A 13,018-nucleotide genomic window follows, 5' to 3' on the forward strand; every position below is an offset into this window, starting at 1 on the left:
AAAAAAAAAAAAAAAAAAAAAAAAAAAAAAAAAAAAAAAGTTTATGGTATTGTCTATATTTCATTCAATTTTATGTATAATAAATTAGTTAATTTTCGTTTTTGTATTTAAAACTTGTTAAACATTTTTTTTATAGGCGTACTTTTAAGTTTAAACTAAATTTGGTTTCAAAACATTAAATTGAATTTTGTAAGGAAAAAAAGAAAAAAAAAACAAAAAACAAAAAACAAAAGGAAGAGAAAAAGAAGTTGCAATGAGGCAGCAACGGTTTTTGTTGCTTTTGTTTATTCAGTTCAATTCTTGCTACGGTTCCGAACCTAACCACTTGACCGTTACACCGAACCTAACGCTAACTCTTCAAATTCTCCTCCCTCTTCCTCCAACTCTCACAGCTTCCAACATTCAGCAAAATGGTATCCAAGATCATCAAAACATCCCTCACTAAGCCCTTCCGCCGTCAACGCCGCAAGTCCCCCGTAAAGAATGCCGCCTCCTCCACTGTCGCCGCCACCATCCGCCGCTCTCTCTCTATCTGCCACCGCCGTCTTCTCAAAATCTTCTCCAAGTTGACCTGTATCAGCACCCCCAACCGCTACAAAGGCTATAAGGCCTTGAGGACAACCGCACCCACATCCACATCCACATCTGCAACAGCCTCCCCTGAACCCGACATTGTCCGAACCTTAGTCTTCGACAACCGCCTCCTCCCTCCACTCTTTTCGCCGGCCAAGCGGACCGTTCTCCTCGACCTCGACGAGACTCTGATCCACTCCAAACTGGACCCGCCACCAGAGAGATTCGATTTCGTAGTCAGGCCAAGGGTCGACGGCGAGATACTCAAGTTCTATGTGCTCAAACGTCCAGGCGTGGACCAATTTCTGGAAGCCTTAGCAGATAGATTCGAAATCGTGGTGTTCACGGCGGGAGTGAGGGAGTACGCCTCGCTTGTGCTGAACAATTTGGACAAGAAATCGGTGATTTCTCACAGATTGTATCGCGACTCTTGCAAGGAGGTGGATGGGAAATTTGTGAAGGATTTGTCTGAAATTGGGCGGGATTTGAGAAGAGTAGTGATTGTGGATGACAATCCTAACGCTTACGTTTTTCAGCCGGAAAACGCGATTCCGATTCCGTCGTTCATAGACGATCCGGCGGACATGGAGCTTCGGAAATTGGTAAACTTTTTTGAGATATGCGAGTGTTATGATGACATGAGGGATGCTGTGAAGCAGTATCTATCTGGGTAGAGAAGAAATTTGAACGAAGATTGTTTGTTGATTTGATTATATAAATGTAGTTGAACAACCACTGTTCAACTCCAAATGAAACTCAAATTCAATCCAATACAGATCCAAGATTTGAAGATGATGCTGTTCTGCCTCTGTTGATCATTATGAACATTAACTATCCACGAATGACAATAAAACTTTAAATCTAATCATTTTTTGTTTAAATTTGGGATTTTTTTTGCTCTCACGTACAAACTTTAACCCCCTTTTCAAATTTATGTTACTTTCCCCGTAATGTATCCTTCTCAACCTCGTGATTTCAAATGATAAGGAGAAGTTTCAACGCCTTTATAAAAAATGTTTCGTTTTCTCTCCAACTGATGTGTGTTGTCAACCTTTAAGAGTGGAGGTCCAACGTTATTGTTGGCGCACCATCCGATGTCTTGGCTCTAATACCATTTGTAACAGCCCAAGCCACCTTTGGAGGGCCCAACATCCTCCTTGGCAGACCGCCCGATGTCTAGCTTTAATACTATTTATAACAGGTCAAAACGAACAATACTTACTAACGGTATACTTGAACTGTTTCAAATAAAATATAGAATTGTTTTCCTCTTATTTATATATGGGTCCAATCCAATCCATCTAATCAGCTTCTTGTAATTACGGATAAGTAGCCGGATCATAAACTAGTGTCTTTTCAAAAAAAAAAAAAAAAAAAAAAAAAAAAAAAAAAAAAAAAAAAAAAATATATATATATATATATATATTATTGTACTGATAAAATGAATATGGGTCCAATCCAATCCATCTAATCAGCTTCTTGTAATTACGTATAAGTTTGTCCGCAATATGTTCCCCCTTTTTTGTTTCAATTGCCCGAAGAGGCTGAGGCGGTAAGCAACTGAACACCCACATATCCCCCGCAGCAATGCATTAATTATTGAGTTTATTCTCCCAACAAAGTCGTTTATTCATAACAATTATTGGAGCATTGTTCAAGTTTTACTCAACTTTGATGGTCATTATTTGTACCAGGCCTCCATTTGCTTCAATTTATTGTCCTCTGCTGTCTCTAGCAGTAATTTTTTTAACTTTTTGGCAACTCAGCCACCCCGAATCCTAAAGTTGGCCTTCAATTCCACCGCTAATAGATATTGTCCGTTTCGACCCGTTTCGTATTTCCGTCAGATTCAAGGTTTTAAAATGCATCTACTAAAGAGAGATTTTCATACTCTTATAAGGAATGTTTCGTTCTCCTCTCCAACCAATGTGGGAGACGGTAGTGTGTGCTGCCCCTGTAGATCACTCACTCACTCACTCACTCTTCATATCAACCGGCACCGGCACAGTTTTAATTAACAGGCACAGTGAGAAATCTAGCAGGAAATGAAGAAAATGAGTATTGAGAGTTGTAAAAGGAAAAACAGTAATTCAACATTACATTAACAAGGCTTGCAATGTTTATGAACTGAGATGTTTTCAACAGATAAGATTACTACGCTTTGTCTGTAATTATTAGCTAAACAAGTTGTTCATTACAAGGGAATTGCTTACGTAATTCAGATTCGAACGCAGCCTGATTCAGATCGAACCACACTTGCCTAAACACCTTGATGATGAGATTATGGTATTGATCGGAATTCAATGTGAGATAACAAGCCAACAGTTCTTCAAGTTCTTCTGCTTTACTGATCCTTCTCTCCATGATCATTTCAACCATGGAGTCTCTGAAGTCTTGCTGTGGATCGAGCGAAGATTTCACGACCGCAAAGCTCTCCAACTCCGTCTCTTCCTCTACTATGCTCTCTCTTACCTTCTTCTTCATCTTTAACTTCGCTTTCTTCATATCCTCCAATGCTTTGATCTTGCAGATCTCAAGTTTAGTGGCTGTTCTAGGAGAGTAAACTCTGAGTTTTCTTCTGCCTTTTGGATTCTTCTCATTTGAGTCCTTCCTTATGTAGAGTGATTGCCTTTGTCTTTCATATCTCAACTTCAATTCCTCCATCTTCAACTCTCTCATCCTTTCCCAATCTGAATCAATTTCAGTGCCCACAGTCTCATGTTCATCACTTTCCTCTGCCTTCATAGAAGAAAATACACAGTTTTCTTCTATAGTTCCTAAATTGGAGCTTTTTGACATGGTGGAAGGGACATACCTATGCTTCCTTGAACTTCTCAATTTGGTTTTATCTCTCCTGTTCTTCCGAACTCCAGACTCTTCTTCCTGTACCAACATTTTCTTTCCTACTGATCTTCTTGTTCTCTCCCTTGCTTTATCTATCTCCCTTTCTCGTTTAAATCCCTTCTTATCCATCACCCTTTGACCCATACTCTTGAAGTTCCCATTTTCTCTGTATTTGATCCTTGGAGTTCTTGATTCAATATCACTTTCTCTTCTCAAGATATTCACTTGGGTTGGAGCTTCTTTCCTCCTCCTCCTTCTCCTCGTCATCCTTGAAACCATGTCCTCCAAATTCTGAATCTCTTCCTTCCCCTCAAATTCTGTACATTTTGATCTGCAGCTTCTATGACTTGTACGTGGAAGCTCATGCTCATCCTCTGATTTGTACCAAACCGACCTCGAAATCACCCCACTCTTGACATCAATATCATCTTCTCCAAAGGATAGCTTCCAAAATTCACCATTATATCCGCTACATAATCGATTGGGATTCCCATTTGCTTGACCAGGGGAGGAAGTCCCATTTCCATAACCAGGTGATTGAATGCAAGGAGAATTCCCCTTCTCTGTTCCCTTCACTTTTCTGGGTGTGGCTTCTTGGCTGCTTTTCTTTTGCTTGAGCTTTGAGAGCCAAGAAGCAGGAAATATATTAGACATGAAAGAAGGCCTAGAAGAGGAAGAAGAAGAAGAAGTCGAAGAAGAGGAAGAAGGATTTTGCGGTTTTCTCCTACCCCATTTCATAATTTCAGCAAAGGAAGATGGGTTTCACTTGAATTGAAACAAAAAGAAAAAAATTGTTACGTTAGAAAGTTTTTGGGGTATGGAACATCAAAGAAGAAAGTGATTCAGAGAAGATGGTATAGCAGTAGCAGTTATTGAGACAGTTAAGCTGCTAAGTAGGAACGTGGGTTTCATATTGGTCTTTTTGCTGTTCTTTTTTTCAAAAGAAACACCCGCCATTAATCCTGTGACCACTTGCCCACTTTTTATCACTTTGTGGATGGTTCTAAATCTCTAATAAGGAACTAAAAGGAAAATAGAAGCAAAAGAACAAACATGACGCTAAAAAAACCAAAAAGAAAAAGAAAAAGAAAAAGAAAAGAAGCCCATTTCTTTGATTTTCATCTCGCTTAGAGCATATAGGCTCTAATTCACAAAGAATTGGGAGTTGGCTGTTGGCTGTGTGTCATTATCACAAACACCTGTTGGGCAGACAGAGATGGGAAGAAATGGGTTATATTTTCTACACTTAACGTCATATATGAACATGTCGAGGCCCTTTGTTCTAGTTTTGGATTGAACTGTTTTTGAGAATTCCCTGTCAAGCTTTAGTGATGGAATCTTATTGGGTTTCCTGTCTTTCTGCTTTATTGCTTTTCTTTTTCCTTCACTTCTAGATTTTCCGTCTTTTGCCTTTAGTCAAAAGCCGAATTCAAGTGGTCCACCAAGCTGACTGGGTTGAGCCGAAGAGCTGTACATTTTTCCCATGGAGATTACGAACCCTTTATAGGGCCTAAAATGAAGAGTGGTTTTGGCAGAGTAGATTGCTCCATTGGACTATGAGGTTTCTCTCATCAAACATTAAAGTTGATGGTTTATTTCTGATGTACAGCAGAGAATGTTATACAGAACTTTTATGAGTAGTTGGTGAAGGTTAGTCGAGAAGAGGCAAGGGAATTGGGAGACCGACAATGAATAGGCAAAGGAGATAAGCAATGAGACCGAGAGGGACGAGAAAAAGGAGTCGTTAATCCTCGTTACGTGGTTGTTCGTATCTCATTTGATTCTGATTTTCTTACCGCTCACTGTAGAGGTTCTGTGAAAATGCTCTGGAAGAAGAGACACTAATTTCCCCACGTTCTTCTGCACCACCATATATTCATGGATTCCTGGAGGGGTTTAACGCTCATTATGTTCAAAGGTAAACTGGGGCACCTTTTCAGTTCCTCAGACTGACATGACGAGGAAAGCTGCCGCTCATCCAGAGGGCGATGAAACGAAAATGAAGACTGCACTACATCGATAGGAGAAGAGCACAAGGGGAAGAAAAGCTAGCTGAGAATATGAAATCTACGTCAATAATTGGCTTTCGAACCTGGATAGTGCAGCAAGACCCAGATTTAGAAAGAAAAATATGACATTGACATCAACAACTAGATCTCTGACTCAGATTGTTTTACAACATCAAGATGTATAAAGAAAGAATTCAGGACAAAGTCGAAAAGTATTGTGGTTAGTTCGGAACCTATCAATCCTCCCGAAAGCATACTAAATGCAGAAGATTCTGGGTTTGAAGTGAAAATGCATGCATTCCCTAATAATCATTCAAATGAATGAAGATTTTAGAATGGAACTCCTTAAACATTCGAATACAGATACCAGATACAATTCCAATGCATTGTGGTGTCATTCAGTTGAACGCTTTCAAGATACCAATCGTTATGAAAGTGAAGTTATAAGTATACTGTAAATCCTAAAAGAAACTGATCTAACAAGGCGGAAATTGAATTTGAGTGGGCAAAGGTTTAGCACATGAGGCCTGCATTCTATAATCCTCTCCTATTTTTACCATTAATTGATTTCATAAAAATTGAATTCACAGATAAAAATGAGCCTGCCTAGTAATCAACATGGAGCAAAAGAGATGAGAAAAAATAAATACAACTAAAAGAGAAAACCAAGTTAATCAATCTCCTAGACCATTCTTCCCTCTTCTTCCTTTCCGGCTGGAATTATTACCTTGCTAACTACGCAGGGAGACATTTACCACAGGAGACAAGTTTCAGCAATGACTGCGGCCTTCGAGTTCTAACTTTCAACCGTGATAGCTGCACAAAATCATCAATAAGTCGTTTTTAGCTGAAAGAGAATGTGATATCAAAACTGAAACAATCAAATTGCAAGAGTTATTTTAAATCTCTTTCTCGCCCTACCTTCCGTCGAGTTACTCTAGATGTTTTCCAGCATAACAAGCTTCTTGATTGAGGTTCAAGTCTCCTGCACAAAATGTAGAAAAGATAGTAAGAAATTTATGGAAGCAAACCTTACCATCATGGTCAATTAATAAACTCAGCTTCCAAAAAGTATAGAAACAAAAAGATGGAAATAGATTCTGTTTCACTAAGAGAAAACCATTACACGTAGAAACCAATTTTCATAATTTGCAATCTTAAGTAGTGAAAAACCATCATGATTAGCTTCAATATAACTAAATAAGCCACTCAGGTGCTTAGCAATTAATGGTTCTCTGGTGTACATAAGATTAGATTGTCCGACCTTGTGAATTCTAGTGGCCAACATCTCCCTGCTGGATCTATTTAAAAGTCCCTTGTGTATATATTTCATATTTTTCCTGACGTGAGATTTTTGCCCTAACAGCCTATAATCTACCTCATGTTGCTAAGCGTACTGCTTCAAATGCACATTCTTTTAACTAAATTTAAATGCCAGAAACCTAATATCACACTACAAGAAAATTTGAAAATTTGAGATAGCAATACGTACAAGTTTTCCTGCTCAAGTTTTTCAGCTATAGACACAGCCTTGCGACTGGACCATCTACTTCGCTGTGAACATCCTTCTGCCTGCTGAATAACATGTGCCAGAGATACTTTGCTTCTCACAATACTTTGACTCCGACTTTGAGCTCCACCTTCTCTTCTTTCTGAAATTGATGCCATAGTCAAGTTCTTATGTGAGACTGATACTTCTCCCTGTGAACCTTCTACATTCCTTTGATTAGATTCTCGTTGATTATGGGCATCCCTTGGTGAAGCATCTATTTCAACAATTTCGCCTCTTCCAACTTCACTGGATCTGTAGTGCGGTAGCTGAGCTTCAGGCTTATAACCACTTATATCCCTAATCTGCAATGGACCATTCTTGGAGGCAGGTAAAGTAACGGATGAATGGTTCCCCACTGTGGTATCCCTTTTTGATTCACATCTAATTTCAATTATCACCGAGGACCCAAGAGCAGACTCAAATGCTTGTAAGATCTGCTCTCTCAACTTCTCTGCTTTTGATTTTGCATGATGTGAATTGAATATCAAGCGCACAGTTGGTGCTGCCAAAAAGATATTGTATATTATCAAAAGTTAAAACTCTTTGCTTCAGATGTTAGATTAACATATATAATTCTAATGTGCTTTAAATATTGACGGTCAAATCGAGTTTTGTAAAAAATGATTTTTAAAAAAAAAAAAAAAAAGTGAAGTGAATTAAGAGGCATGAAACTATGCAAACACGATGTAACAACAAAATGTACCTGCACCAAAACTCACTGATGCAAGCTTCCCTTCTTGTAGCAAAAACTCTTTAATGCTATTTATCCGAATTTTTCCTAGCACCTCCAACCAAACTTCTTCGATGTCTTTCCGAGTTTTACCAGTAACCTGCTTTCCATTAGACTTCATTAAATCGGCAGCGGTAGCATTAGTCTGCTGAGAAGCCACACCAACCCCATTGTGTCTTTTTCTGTCTAGACCAATGCCTTTGGCAATTCTATTATCATGTGAATCAGAATGGCCAGCAAACTTAACATCTGTTGACAATCTTTTCTCACCACCAGGTATTTCAGCATGCTGAACAGTGCTCCTTAACACACCCCTACCATTCACATTATTCAGGGCCAAGGGACTGTGATTAAAGCTTGTCTCAGCAGAGCTGGACAACATATACTGCTGATCTGGAGCAAGTTGAAGTAGTGCAGCTGTAAGCCAGGTTAATTTATCATTAGACATTCTTAATTGCTTCTCAGCTTCAGACAAAGTTTTCAGAGCTTGACGTAGCTTTTCCATATCTTCTTTGGATACTAGAATGCCAAAAAAGAAAATGCATCATCAGTTTTATACAAGATTAAGACTTAAAATTAGTTAATTAATCAATTAAAACCAACGGAAGACAACAAGAGATGATGCGAAGTTCCAGATAAAGCTTAACATAAGCAACATTTTAGCAGAAATCTGAAATGAACTAAGAATAACAATGCATCGAAGGAAACAAAAAAAGGCTATAAACTTTACAGGATAACGATCTAGTTACAGGTGAACCGAATTAACTAAGGTCCTTCATATATATAATCTGTTCTTTGACTTACATGGGTGACGTCGGAAAAACTTCCTCCGAGGTCTTTCTTTTCGGAAATCATAACTACCAGCAAGAATATCTGTAATTACAGTTGCGATTTGTGACATCAAGGCCATTGGCTCCACACCACTTTCAATTATCAACCTCAAGTTTTTTACTGTATTTACTGTGTCTGCAGATAGAGCTAGATCAAGAAGATCAACCAATTTTTCGTCAGAGATAAGTCCAACCTGGAAGCCAATTGGGTACATAGAAATTATGAGAATTGAAACAATAAGAACATCATATGCAGTAAAAATTATACGAATCAAACTGCACCGCAAAGGGTACTGTTATTCTTATATTTTTAATAACTTATATTATTGAAACCAAAGCTACAATTCTCATCACCAGAAACTAGTCTATTTATATTATGCTGGAAGGCTTCAAAATACAGAGAAAAAAACAGACCATCAGTTATGATAACTTGTCAACATGAGAAGCCTTCCACGCGTAAATATTTCAGAATAGAATGTAGCTAGATTTATTTCAAGCATGTTCATGCTTCACCGGTTGAGAAAACCATTTTAAATAAGCTTCAAGTTTTTGATAAACTTGCTTGAAGGGTTCATAAAAGTAAATTTGTTGATGAAGGAACACATTTAGGTTTTCACTCTTCCACAACAACACACGAGGCAGGAAATGTAACATAAGACAACTATTGAGTTGCAGCCCCAGATCAATTTTTCTCTTGAAAACAATTTCATGTCAAAACTTCAAAGTGGGCAGGAAATATTTCAACCACTAGTGTCAAGACATGAAATAGTAGCCTCTGAAAACAGTGAATGGAAACTTTCACCTCCAACTCTTGCACTCTTTGTAATTAAAATATATAACTTACCAGTTCCTGGATTAGAGGAACAGAAATTCTCTGGCCAAGTAAACTGAGCTGCTCAAGAGTCATTTCAGCATCCCTCAATGATCCATCGGATCTTGATGTGATAAGTTTTAGTGCATCTTCATCAATTTCTAAATTTTCTTGGGTTGTAATCCACTGCAAAGTATGGATTATATCAGCATCCTTCAGCTTTGGAAAAAAGAATTTCTGGCACCTGGATATAATTATATGAGGTAAAACATCTAGACTTGAACAGACAAGGACAAAAACTAGACGTCTGGGAGCTCGGTCAATGACCTTTGTAATGGCACTCCAGCAATTAGAGGAAAAGCTGTCACAATCCTCAAAAATGAACACTGTATACTGTGATGGGAGCTGAGAAGCTATCATATGGTCAAGTAGTTCTGTAATACTCTCAAAGTCGAGATTACTCACAGGAACAACTTCCCTTATATTCCTGCTCTTTCCCATGTCATATCCAACGCAAGAATTGCATAATCCACACGGTTTGGAATGTTCCAAAGACTGGCAGTTCAGTGCTCTTGCAAATATGCGAGCACAGGATGTTTTTCCTGTACCATGAGGACCATAAAACACATATAGTAACCCAACCTTCTTCCTCGAGACAGCATTTGAAAGAGCTTGGGCTACTAAATTTTGTCCCACCAAATCTTTAAACGTTCGTGGCATGTATTTTTGTGTTAGACTCTGATGTCTAGAACGATGATGGCCTCTTGTTCTTCTTCGGTTACTGCATCTTGCTTCTGAAGCAAGGTCAGAATCAACTTCATGTTTAATATAATTATCAGCAAATATTCCCAATTCCCCAGAGTAATCTCGTTGCCAGCCTGCATTTTCAATGCTTTCGTGGGACCCGGATGCCTCAACCAGTAAAGGTAGTGCTTCGGCATCAAATTTTGCAGATGAGCTTGAGTGATCAGATGCTATGGGTGTGCCAGAAATACCTCTCCCACGTGCAGTTGGACTGCACTTTCTTAACATCGAGTCTGAAATGCCACAAGAAAAACTCCTTCCAGCCATGTCTAAAAACGTTTTGCCCCTATGATGAATTCTTGACCAAGTCCAAGGCATACCACACCCATTTCTAGGTCCACCAATGACATTTTTGTTGGCATAATTTTCATTTTCCTCTTCCATTCTATGCTTTGAATGAGCGGAACCATAAGCTAATGTATTAGAAGCTACAGACAATTCATTTTGAACCCCAGTGTCTCTGGAAGTTAAATTCATACGACTTCTCCTTGTACCTCGAAATTTTCGCCTTTTAACCCTATTCAATCCACTGCAGTTTCCACGAAAGCTGGGTTCAGGTTCGTCAATGATTTTATCCTGCTGACATTGTCTCCCATATACATTAGCACTTGAAGATGCAATATCATCACTATCGATTGGAGCAGAATTCAGTTGCTCCGACAGTGTCTTAAATGGAATGCCCCTGACCTGCTTATCCTTCTGTTCACTCTTTCTATCTTTAGATTCTGATTTCCTCGAAATAGCCTCATGCAGAAGATGCCCATCATGAACAGGTAAAGATTCTTCATTTCCATCCAAAACACTGTTTCTATCACTCCTCCTACTCGACTCTTCTCTCCGAATTCTTCTACCATCTCGGATTTCACTCTTAACACTGTGCTCACTAACGGCTCTCACCCCATCCGTGCCCACATTCACCTCAGCTGGAGCGACTTTTGATGTTGCAAAACTCCCCATGGGTGGAGAACTTCCAGAAATTGTCCTACCTACCCTTCGACTCTCAGTTCCTACCGACCTTCTTCCTTCACGAATCACAGCATTATTTTCGCCCATCCTTGATGGAAGATCAGTAATGGAGGGAGACTGCCATGAGGGAGGACTTGCAGAGGGGTCCCTGAGAGATCGCGACCTCTGAAGGACAATGAGATCCCTCATAAGGGACCTGTCAGCCAAGATAGGACTGTGCTTGTGCATATGATTCTTCAAGTGAATGCAGTTTGTCAAGTGAATGTGGTTACGTAGATGATCGCTAATGTCACCATTTGCCTCCTTGAGAATCCTATCGCGCACAGCTCTAGTCATGATGAGAACATAAATGCATTTGGTCGGGAAATTTTTTGACAATTAAGGAAACGAATCGAAATATATCGCATTATCAATCAGGCAACGCGAGGTCAAATCTCCGCAATTATGACGAATGAATTCCAAATATCCCGCAATTTAGGCAAAAAAAAGTCCTTCCATCTAAAGAAGGAAAGTTATATCCTGACTCTATTTAACGAGAACCCATTTCAAACAATTATATCCTAACCTCCTCAACTTTCCGCCAAGTATAAAATGAGACAAAAAGAAAATCCATCGCCGAAGCACCAGAAACCAGGGTCGAGCAAACCATGAAGCTTGTAACTAAAGATTCAAGCTGAATTAGCAGCAATACCAAATGCTACTCAAACCGAATCTTAATTAGCAGCAACGAGCAAACTCCAATGCATATTGCGACAAGCTCAATCCAGCTTCAGCAAGCAAATCCCGGAACAGGGGAAGAGAAAAAGGAACCCATCTTTCGAAAAACTGCGAGAATCAAAACCTGACTAGCAGTCCCCCTGGAACCCCTAAGAAGAAATTGCGGTCAGTCTCTGTCAAAACGGAAGAGACAAAATGAGGAGGAAAGCGAAAGAAGATAGAGAGGATATTGAAAAGGAAAACACAAAGGGTAGGTTAAAGCCAAACTGTTGGGGAAGACGCAAAAAGCAAAAGGAAAGAGAAGAGGAATCACCTGAATCAGAAGAGAGGAAAAGCAGAATCCCGTCTGCCACTTGAAAAATTAAAAGCCCAGATCTCTCAGCAAGCTTCCCATGAAGCTCACGAGGTCCCCTTCCACCCAAAAGCGATATCCCAGTCGCAAACACAGAAAACTCCGCTAGAGAGAGAAACAAGAGAGAGAAGCAAAAGAGTGTAAGAGAGTGGGAAGTGAAGAAGAAGAGGGGTTGGTTGAAGTATGGGGTGAGATCTGTTAAAGGCAGATTCCCAGGTCACCTCTCGCACCCGTTGACACGTCAGCAACGAATCCATGTGTCCGTTCCAGACCCCAAAATAGCCCTTTACATCAAAAAAAAAATAATAATAATAATTACAATATATAAATTTAAATTGTTTTCAATTATAGTAATTATTTACTTTTTTGTTGAGCAATAACAATAAAAGAAAAAAGGTTAATTTTAATTTGGAAAATTAGCCCCTTTGTACCGCCACCGCCGTCCCTTTCGTACCAACTACGGGAAAGTGAAAGGCTAAATATCCAAAACCCACCGCTGATTTTAATAAATTATATGGTTCAATTTCAGTAAATTATTGTCCCCAACGTTTACCTTATTTACGCACGCTGACCCAAGATTTTATACCGTTGGTCCATATTTTAAATTTTTGGCCGCTTCCCCACTTCTCTTGCTCCTAACACAGACAGCTCTCTTATTCTGAAATTTTAATTACCTGTGACGTAAATGTCCAACTTTATAAATTTTTTTCTTTTTTTGTAACTTGTATGAGAAGTTTATCCAACACTATAAGCGTTGAATGTACGTTTGTAGCAAGCTTAAATGTGTTTTGTACTCGAAGCTACGAGTTAAATAAGAGTATGGTGAGTTA

General features: G+C 39.1%; 3 protein-coding genes across 5 annotated transcripts; 1 reads left to right on the forward strand and 2 right to left on the reverse strand.

Annotated features, from left to right (window-relative positions):
* Positions 1–208: 208 nt before the first annotated feature.
* Positions 209–1,365, forward strand: LOC111478605 (carboxy-terminal domain RNA polymerase II polypeptide A small phosphatase 1-like). The gene has a single exon (XM_023122972.1). It carries the CDS (start codon positions 411–413, stop codon positions 1,245–1,247), a length of 837 nt encoding a protein of 278 aa, XP_022978740.1. The 5' UTR covers positions 209–410; the 3' UTR covers positions 1,248–1,365.
* Positions 1,366–2,619: 1,254 nt separating this feature from the next.
* Positions 2,620–6,220, reverse strand: LOC111478577 (transcription repressor OFP5-like). Its single transcript, XM_023122925.1, has 2 exons — positions 6,154–6,220; positions 2,620–4,177 (listed from the first exon to the last, which is right to left on the reverse strand). The coding sequence occupies exon 2, from the start codon at positions 4,153–4,155 to the stop codon at positions 2,752–2,754; it is 1,404 nt and encodes a 467-aa protein (XP_022978693.1). The 5' UTR covers positions 4,156–4,177; positions 6,154–6,220; the 3' UTR covers positions 2,620–2,751.
* On the reverse strand, positions 5,803–12,423 carry LOC111478552 (protein STICHEL-like 3). Of its 3 annotated transcripts, none has more exons than XM_023122867.1 (7): positions 12,150–12,423; positions 9,383–11,976; positions 8,513–8,732; positions 7,682–8,227; positions 6,919–7,480; positions 6,348–6,411; positions 5,803–6,242 (listed from the first exon to the last, which is right to left on the reverse strand). In XM_023122867.1, exons 2-7 carry the CDS (start codon positions 11,453–11,455, stop codon positions 6,162–6,164), a joined length of 3,546 nt encoding a protein of 1,181 aa, XP_022978635.1. In that variant the 5' UTR covers positions 11,456–11,976; positions 12,150–12,423; the 3' UTR covers positions 5,803–6,161. The 3 variants fall into 3 exon arrangements, with proteins under 3 accessions (XP_022978635.1, XP_022978633.1, XP_022978632.1); XM_023122865.1 differs by having other exon boundaries at positions 9,383–11,985; XM_023122864.1 differs by having other exon boundaries at positions 9,383–12,007.
* Positions 12,424–13,018: the final 595 nt, after the last annotated feature.

This window comes from Cucurbita maxima, unplaced genomic scaffold (genome assembly GCF_002738345.1).
Source record: "Cucurbita maxima cultivar Rimu unplaced genomic scaffold, Cmax_1.0 Cma_Scf00004, whole genome shotgun sequence".
NCBI classification, from domain to species: domain Eukaryota; kingdom Viridiplantae; phylum Streptophyta; class Magnoliopsida; order Cucurbitales; family Cucurbitaceae; genus Cucurbita; species Cucurbita maxima.